The sequence below is a fragment of the Pithys albifrons genome, chromosome 3 (assembly GCF_047495875.1).
Source record: "Pithys albifrons albifrons isolate INPA30051 chromosome 3, PitAlb_v1, whole genome shotgun sequence".
NCBI classification, from domain to species: domain Eukaryota; kingdom Metazoa; phylum Chordata; class Aves; order Passeriformes; family Thamnophilidae; genus Pithys; species Pithys albifrons.
The window spans coordinates 75819396-75829395 of record NC_092460.1 but is presented as its reverse complement, the minus strand read 5'-3'; the positions used below and the strand labels follow the sequence as shown (position 1 = coordinate 75829395).

The window sequence follows — 10000 nt, the reverse complement described above, 5'->3', positions numbered from 1 at the left end:
TTCCCTCCCTGCTCTCTCTTATTTCCCATCAAAAACACTTCTTTGTAGGATTTTAATCTGGTTGGCCGTGAAATAGAACAGTAGCATGCACATACAGAACTAAATATGGTTAGCACAGGCTGATGGCAGCTAAAGGAGTATATATTATCATTAATACCAACCCTTTTCATGTATACAGTATTAAGTTCTTGTGCTAAACAAAGACTGTTTCAGAGCTCCTTTTGTTTCAGATTTTATTTCTTTATAATCCTTGAAAAAAATTAGATTTAAAAAATTCTATTTATATGATCTGTATTGAATACCTTTTTGACAGCCTCAAATTGCCTCTACACTATTTTAATATTTAACAGCACAAATTTGGTAAATATCAAAATAGAAGTATTGATCCAAAGTGTCCTACCTGATGACATGGGAATGTTGTATTTATCTGAATGTCTTCTTCGAATGGCTCCCACATTGGGTACACTGGCTGGGGTGATTACAGAAGGTCCCTGGGTAATTGGGGTGACTGGGGCCGTTGGTGTTGTGGGAGTTTGAGGTAAGCTCTGTGGGGATGTCTCCAACATGTTCTTAGACATGGTGACACTAGACACCAAATTGAGCTGCAGAAACCCAAAAGGAAAATAAGCATAAAGCAGAGGGAAAATTAAAAAAAAAAAACCAACTTAAAAAGGTTTGACAAATGAGAGTAGATTCACTTCTACAGCTGTGTTGCCACTAATAAGCTGCAAAAGGAAGCAGCCAATCTCAACTAATTACAGGATGAAATTGTATCATAAGAACTCTAATTAGAGGATGCTGTTAGAGGTTATCTAATAATCTGCTGCAATGTTACTGAGAACTAACTCCTTCTAGTACTACCAGATTTCACAGAAAGTATGTTTGCCTGCAATAGAAACTACCTGTGATTATTTAAGTTTGTTGTAAAACACATCTAGCTCCTGGTGAAACAACAACAATAACAATAAATTAAAGATGTTAGTAGTCATATAAACAAGACTTAAAATAAGTTGCAATTCTGACGCTGCCAGAGTTTTGTATTTTTTTTCCCCAGTCCCAAATCTCAGCTGAGAGGCTCCAGCCAGCTGGAAAATTTTACACTGACCTTTAGTCTCCTTGCTAATTTGGTGGAATGGTAATGACATTACTACATATTCAAACAAAATTGTCTTAATTGCAAATTAGCCGGAGGAGGCTGAAAATTTTCAAATTAAATCTGATTGGAGATGGAGAGAGGGAAATGGAATTTCCTCACTAACAATCATTTGTGGCATGTGTTAACAAATATAATGAAATGTCAAGTTTGCCAATTCCTCTGGAAGTATCATTTTCAATTTATGATTACAGTGTCACTTATTGCTGATGTACCCTGGAAAGTGGGTGTCAGGGTAGAAAAAAGGAAAAAAAGGTGAGAATGTGTGCAAGCTGTTTAACAGTGTGCCCCCTTCATTACTCCCCTCAGTAAGGCCCTGTTCCTCATTATCAAAAACTCATATTACCTCTGTCATATTTACCATACATCTTTTGTCATAAATAACATCCAATTAGCAGAATTTATACTCAGGGCAGCACATAAAAAGATTGCTTCCATATACTTAAATGATACTCATAAGGGGTAACCTGTAGTCATTTTCACTTTACGCAGTAATTTATAGAGATGAGCAGGAAAATAATATTAATAGTTCTTCTTCTGTATGGAGCAACTGCAAGTGGGTAAACATCAAAAATTTGGGGTTTGTGTATGATTTAGTAACACCTGCCTTTTCAAATCCCAAATACACTTCTTAAGATGGACCTCTTTTTAATGGGGAGAAAATTATGTGTACAGCATTGATTGATCTTTCTTTGTGGATTTGTTTTACACATTTAGTCAGTAGAGAGATTTGTTAGGGAAACAAAAATTAACATATGCCAGCTAATTGTTCTCCTTTCTTGGGCAGCAGCCAGAAGAAGCACATTAGCAGTCTAATAATAACGACTGGCACCCTGAAGGCATCCCCAAGTGCATCTGTTCCCAATAAACCACAGACTGTTCTTCTGTTCCTACTCTAAGCCAGCAGACTGGAATGGGAATTCTTTGTTACGTACATAAAAAAAGCTCAGATAATGCTACCAAATGCTTTATTTAATACAATCGCAAAGCTAAGAGTTTAAGCATGTCTGTGGCAAAAAGTATTTTTGAAGAGTCTGAGAGATGAAGGAAGATTTAAGGGACATATAGCTTTCTTAACTCTGAATTGTTAACCTTTGTTTTTTAATATCAAAGCTTTCAAAAGTGCATTTGATTTTTATAATCATTTCCTTTTACAAACAAGCATACAAACTGGGGGAAAAGGGGGAAGTTTACTTCCACAGCATTCCATTGAAAGATACTTTAACTGATTTATTTCCCAACCAGAAAATGCAAAATGAAAAACCATAAAACAGTAAAACTTCTGGCACAGCAATAACATGTAGCTACAATACACTTTATGGACACATTAAAAATTACAAAAGCTGCAGAAATACTCAATCTGTGTGGATGCAAACTACTATGTTTACAATGTTACGGTAACTTATTCTACTAGCTGGCAATAATAACCATAACATGTTTGTAGGCATGCAATCATGAACTGATAAAATAGAATTTATTATTAACTAAAGAAAAGCATGTAAAACCTAGGATGAGCACTTAGCCACCTCAGCTCATCTGAATATATTCAAGGTTGGGTGAAACTCATTATTCAGGACTCGCAGCCTTGATAACTTTGATTTTCATCCATCCATAGCATGGCCAAAAGGTACCATTTAATGAAGTACCATTCAGAGAGTAAATGGGGTCATATAATAGACAGTGCGGTTGCACCTTGTGTTCATGTACTGATAGCTGTTAAGGGTGCAGTGATGAACCAACAGAGCTCATTTCTCCTTGGTAATAAATTCATGCTATTAATATTTATCAAATGTGTGGGCCGTCTCAACTGAGCCACTGCACATGAGACCATAAATCTCTACTATCATATCAATTTTGAAGCTTCTTTTGTACAGTGTATAAATTTTAGGAGGGGGGGGGAGAGTAGTATTGACCACTCTTCTTTCAAACCAATTTGAGGCCAGCAGCGCAGCTCACCACTTCAGATATCTCTGGTTCCAAAGGGAACTTTAAACTGTGGTTTCATTTTAAATCGCTCATCTAAGATTCTGTATTAATTGCCCACCATCAAACGCAATTAGCAATTCTTTCATGTGTGGTTTATGTAATGTAATACTTCAATTACATTATTCATTCAGGTTCTGTTTTGGATTATAGGCTGAAAATTCTTTATTAGTGTAGATGTAACCATGCTGCTGGAGTTTTAAAAAATTTACTGATTGAATAATTAATTGGAAAAGAACAAGCTGCAGATTCCTGATGGATTTATGAGACAATTATTCTGTCTTGTGATTATCTACATTATACTATAGGAAGGAATGAGAAAAATAATCTTATTGAAATGAGACAGTGGCTTAAAACTCTGAAGAAAGAATATTCTCCAAATTTTGATAGACTGCAGATCATCTGGGGTTAAAATAATTAAATAGTAGAAATGTGTTCTGAAAACGTTTTCCCACACAATTCAGCAGCATTTGGTATCTAACTTGAATTGCTCAAGAAACCTGAGTTAGAGAAAAACTTCACAATGCATGGAAATGGAAAAAGCACTCAGATTACTTTATTCATATATATGCCACATATACTAAAATTTAAGTTTCCAAATATTTTTCCTTAGTAGATAAACTAAACAAAAAAATTGAATTTAGTTGGGCTAATGAAAACAAAAATAATGTATCTAAATTTTCTCACACAAAGGCAGGGGTTAAGGAAATGCTAACACTTTTTCATTCATCATCAGGTTATGAAGTGTGCCCTCAAACAAAGATTTTCTCTGAAGTATGTGGAGCTGAAAACACAATAGACAGAGCATGCCGTCCTTCTACATAAACATTAGCTGGGCATGGTATGCAAGTGTGCTCTTTAAAACAGATTATGTTCCTTCCGCCTACATTTCAAGACTTTTATAGCCACAGATTTTCATTAATACCCCAGCGCCCTCTCTTCAAGAACTGGTATATCCTTTTCATATTGTATGTACAAAAGTTACCATCATGCTTAACATTAATGAACAGTTCATTTTCCACACAGATTCTAGTATAATTGCAGTGCATCTAACCACAGTAAATTCTAAGTTCTGCAATGCCTGACACCTGACAATACAACAGTGGACCTGCATCAGACCATACTTTTGCTTACATGAAGTCACATTAAGTTTAATGGAGTTTGGATCTGACTGAAGATCCATCCACAGAACTGGAGCCTGATGCAGCGCCGTGAAATGTCTGGAAGCAATAGTGACTTTTCAGCACCCATACCCCTCACGAGCATCACAACAGATGTGTAACATTGCAGCCTTGACAAAAAATGAGCAAACCGCCGATGTTTACAATTGTTTCAATTCACTGCATAAAATTAACATTTTTGTTCATTTGTTTAAGAATAAAAAATTGTTTATTTGTGCCTTTTGTAAGCAATTTGAGAAATTTCCTAAGTACCTAGATTCATTTTACATTTACTTTTTACTGTCACTGAACTTCAAATCTTTCAAACTGGATTTCCTTTTAATATCTGTAAATACATGACAAAAAAGATATTCTCTCTAGTTTTAGTCTTAAGGCAATGATTTGGACACTTAGAGGTGTACTTTGTTTAGTGTCACCTACAGTGTAGATTAGATAGATTTTGTAAAAGATAGCATTACTTTTGAAGAAACATACAATTTGACAAGCTATTGCATTTTACTTTCATTTTATTGCCATATTTTTTATTACACTTACTGTTTTCCAACAGTCACTAAATTGTTCATTTTCTTAGCCTGCTACATTCGTAGACCTATTTACTGTTTATAAAGCAATATGCACTTACAGGTTTTGGAGATGGCTTGGGCTCCGAGGGTCGCATGTGCAAGTGGGTCATCATTGCTTGAAGACGTTCGCGTTCTTTAGAAAGCTGTTAAGAAAGAGTGAGATCAGAAGCATTTTAGAAATGACTGATACAGCTATTTCACTGCAGTGATACATCTTATCATTGAGCTTGTCTTGGTGTAATGACTCCTGCATATAAAAGTCTATGTCAGTAGAAACTTACCTAAGAGGAAATGTAACTTTGGGCATGGAAAGAAAGAAAAAAAAAAAACAAAAAACTTTTATAGCCTTTCATATGTTAAAAGGTCAGAGAAAACAAATAGCACTTCATCTTTTTGTCAATAAGAGAATTGAGGTCACAGTTGCCTCGACAGTAACAAGTTACTAAGACCATAAATTAGAAGGCCCATAGTGTGTCTTTAAAGTCCTGTGGACACTGTTAGCAATGGACTAGTGCCAACAGCTGTGAAGGGGTGAAGGGTCCTCAAAGCACAGTGCCTGCCAGGATTGACTACACACTTCATCCTTTCCCACTGAGGTCCAGTTAGTGCCCCCTGCAATCTGCCATCATCAATCTAATTCAATAGAGTGACAGAGCCTAGGCGGTGTGAAATGCTGAACTCTGCCATCAAGTCAGCATTGACACTGCACTGGGTCTCATTACAACTGATGGACCCTTACTTCGCTAGCAGTCTGACCAAGCAAAAAATGGCATAATTGGTCACACTGCAAGTTAAATCTTCACTTGGACTGTTAGATTACAGTCTAGCCTTTGTAAATGGTAAACAGTTATTAAGCACCCCTTATACTGCCTTTAGAAAACAACTCGTAACTCAGACTTCTACTTTTTCCTAACATACCTTTTTCTGATCATATGTTATGTAAATATTTGTAGTTTAGGACTCAAAAAAGTTGCCAAATTAAAAACAAAAAAAGAAAGACTAAGAAGTGTTTGAAATATGTAACTTGTTGATAATAATAGCAGAATATAAAAGGGGAAAATGTATCTTATAACAAAATGAGAATTCCCCCTCCACCCCCCAAACTACGTTGCGAGAAGAAATGCTCAAAATTCTCGCGATTTGGCTCTGGATACCTACAGCATGATTACAACACTAATTGCAATAAGAATCACTTGGTGTTTAATATTACCATTTTCTGGAGAGTTCTTGCTCAAGAGTTACACCTGTAGACTGAGACTGGACTGAGGAAAACAACTTGTAAGTAATTTTACAAGAGGAAACTATCTTTATTACTGCACGTATTTTCAGTATTCTGCATAGAATTTGGCCAGTGCATCTTCAGTTAAAGAACAGTTGAGGCAAGGGGTGGGAAGAAGGTTTCTTCATATTATTTGTGGCTTCATATTATGTGTGTGGTACTTTAGAGACATGGTATCACTGTGACATAAATTCCTCGCAAACAAATTAAGCTAACACTATCTTGTAAATAGCAACAGGAGCTTTACCTGGGTTTAAAAATCTTTCATTTTAAGGCAAATGACAATAAATTACAATATTGTACACTCCTCTCATTGTTTTGGGTTTCCAGTACTGAAATAAAAAATATCCAAACAGTCTGCCTTGGCAAAGAACAAAGAAGTATTCTTACATGAAAAAGAACAGTGAGGCAATATGCTAAAAGGTGAGAAAGGTGAAAGGTGTTTATTCTTCCTTCTCCACATGCAGGAAGAAACAGAGACAAAAATCTCAGTTCCTTGCTGCATCTCTTGAGCTCCTCTGGTTTGTCCCAACAGGGGACAGGACTGCTGAGAAATGCCCCCCACTGCCAGTGTTGTACAGGCAGGAGGGAACAATGTGGTGTAAGTGTCCTGCATGGTCACTCCTGAAGCTTGTGCTCAACCCTGATAGCCTGGTAAGTGTAGTCTTAATACTGTGAGACCCCAGGGGTACTCATTCTTGTACAAACAGAAGGGAGCATTCACATTACATACATGCAGTGACCTCTAATGGTTAGAGCATGCACAGGGCACTGGAGTCCTTCTGTCCCAGGCACAGGACTCCCTGGGGACCTCCCTGAGTGGGCCTGACATTACACCATCTGGTTGCAGAAAAATGCCCACTGATGGGCTGGGAGTAATTTTGGGTGGAGATATGCACTGCTGCTCTTTAATCCTGCAGAATGGCATAGACAAACACAAGAGGTCAGAAGGGGACGAAGGAAGAGCGTTTTAAGACTTGAAGATGGCTTGGATCCAGTCTTTGCTCCAGGGACTGCATTTTTCATTCATGATGAATGGCATTAGAGTCTCAGTTGAAGCAAAATACTGTAGACAATCTTGATGTTAGATAATTATTGCATAATTTATAATGTGAAAATCTTTAAATAAAAAATCTCACTTGTTCATGAGTATCAACAAATTTCACGGAAGAAGCATATGGCTTTAAGCTAGAGTCACTAAGGCAAGTGTATTCAATTTAGTTTAGGCTAATAGTAAATAAGTACTAGGATAATACATCGATGTAACAAACCTGTATTTCTAACTGCTGAACCACTTGCATTTGCACCCGACACTGAGCAGTGCTCCTGTCATCCAATGCATGTTCATTGTTAAGGTGCCTAGAGAAGGAAGGAAGACAGTGTTAAGATGAGGAAAATATCTTTCTGAGTCCATTTCTCTCTCCTGTGCATATTGCTTCTGTTAGTTCCAATGGGAGTTATGCAAAAAGACCTAGTCAGAGCATGCCTCACATAAAACAACAAAAAATAACAAAACTGATTATTTCATTTAGTTCTACAAAGTTTCCCAGTGATGACTGTCTGATACCAGTTCCTATCACTCAGGTCACATATGACACCTAAAGGCCAATGTAACAGTTATGAATATCTGTTAGAGTGACTGAACAGATTTCCACTTCCTGTTGCTGATGCAGATGAAGAGAATCACCATACAAGTGATTCTCCAAAACACATAATTGCTTTTAGGCTCCTTGAACTACTGTGAATTAATGTAGACTCTATTCAGATTTCTCTATCTGCTCTTCTTTAATCATTAAGACAACAGAACATCTGCTACCTGTTCCCCAAAACAAAGCTGTAGGGGAACAACCAATTTTAAGTGCAGTTTTTAGAAGTAGCCTCAGAGGATGAAGGAAGTGATTGGGACCCCCAGTATGAGGAAGAGTGTACAAGGTAAAGGCAGAGGAAGGACCAGCTACACACCTTGCCAACACAGCAAGCCTCCTGGGAGAGATTCAGCCTATGCATGCTAGTTTAGCAGAACAAAAAATACACTATGCAACAGGGAAAAAGGACCTCAGTGAGCAGCTGCCCATAACTGAAATTCAGCCCAGACCCAAGTGGCTGCTCCCCAGACATTTCAATCAGCCACAACTCCATAATGTAATTTAATAATGCTTTTGGGTTTTGTTTTGTCTTGTTTTTTGAAGGACAATGTTTTAATTTTATTCTCTCTCTCTTCCAGGATCAAAGAATTCCCTTTCTGAGCTTTAATAGTGCATTTGCTGCTTCACTGAGAAGAAAACACTAGAATCAGGCTAAAGAAGAAATGAGAGGTAAGGAGTTCTGCCTTTGAATATGTATTTACTGGTTCTTTCCACTTTAGGCAGGACTGGTAAGCTTTGCAAGGACTACAGTCACAGATGGTCTATCTCACAGTTACGGTAACTAAGTTATCCATACCATGGAGGAAATGTATCTTCTACTTTTTCTTTTCTAGCAGAATTAATCAGAGAACTGTGTAGTCATTTGATTGCTAATCTATGGGGAATATTTGTTTGTCAGAAATAGTGGAAAATTTGAGAGGACTGTATCTCTCTAACATTTCTCTCTTTTTATTTAAATAATGACTTTACAGTTTTAGGACCCAATGATAGGGTTTTCAGGTGAGCAGAATATAACAAGTTCTGCAATCCTTGCAACAGGCATGGCTGGGGAAGTGTGAATTGTGATTTTTTTTTTTAATTCTTATAATAAAAAAAATGTTTAGAAGTATATCTGCATCTAGCTTGATAGTTTATGCTAAGTTCAAGAATCACCAAGGACACATTTCCTTTATGTGAGTCATAAAACCTATAATTTATTTATTTTCAATGGAACTGACTTCATTCCCTCCCATTTATGCAAAAATGCACAGTCAGTTTAAAAAGCAGGTAATTGCTCAGAAGGTACCATTGACTTGTTTTCTGAAATTTTGATTTGAAAGAATTTTACTCCCTCAATTACACAGGCATGATAGTGCATAGTCTGTTAATGTAATGCTTTAATGTTTTCAGTTAATGGGGTACAAAATTTCCAGAAAAGGTCTGAAGACAGATTTTACCTCAGCGTCATTACCGCTGTCACCAGTACACACCAGTACACTGTGCTCCACGTGCATGTATGCTCACCTGTGTATGCCTACAGGTATACGTGGATACCACACGAGAGGAAGCAAGCATGTAGGTATAAAAGATCTCCCAGTCCAAGTTTAAGGTTACTGTGTACTCATGATTATTTATCAGTTATTACAACACCATATGTTTGCATAACACCTTACAAAATAGATACAGACAGTCCTTGCCCTGAGGAACTTTAAATGTAACAGCAGTATGCAGTATGGGAGAAGAAAGTCCAGTATAATGTAATTTCAATATGATTACACGGTAACTTGGGAGAATGCTGCAAGTTTCTTGAGAGTTAACACAGTAATCTTCGGAAACTCATGAGATACACACATCTTTTATACCATACTTTTATGTAATGTGGTTACTTGTGCTGTGCATTTTGGAGAAAAGCTACTTTATAGAAACATTTAAAGTATAAAAATTGTTTTAAGAATTATTTTTTTCTGATCTTTTCTGCCTGTGAAGTAGGCTTGCTTTATTTATCATGCAAGTACAGGCAATGTAGTGAAAGAAAAACTAGGTCTAATACATTTTTAAAAACCTCTAAAATAACTTTTCTCTGTATAAAGTTGCTGCATTTTTAGGGTCTAATATGCTGCAATCTGCCAAGACAGACATACATTGTTTCTTCCAGAAGGCTGAAAATAATTCCAAAGTTTTTTGTTGTTGTTTTGTTTTGTTTATTTCTTGTAATG

At 36.7% G+C, this 10000-nt stretch overlaps 1 protein-coding gene across 5 annotated transcripts in view; it reads right to left on the bottom strand.

Moving 5' to 3' along the window:
- Positions 1-10000, bottom strand: part of FOXP2 (forkhead box P2) — a 194336-nt gene that overhangs the window by 33789 nt on the left and 150547 nt on the right. For all 5 annotated transcript variants that reach the window (XM_071552433.1, XM_071552436.1, XM_071552432.1 and 2 more), the window contains 3 exons: positions 7431-7518; positions 4940-5023; positions 401-602 (listed from right to left, as the gene is read on the bottom strand). In XM_071552433.1, the coding sequence (XP_071408534.1) occupies positions 401-602; positions 4940-5023; positions 7431-7518 (374 nt within the window). The remainder of the gene's footprint in view (positions 1-400; positions 603-4939; positions 5024-7430; positions 7519-10000) is intronic.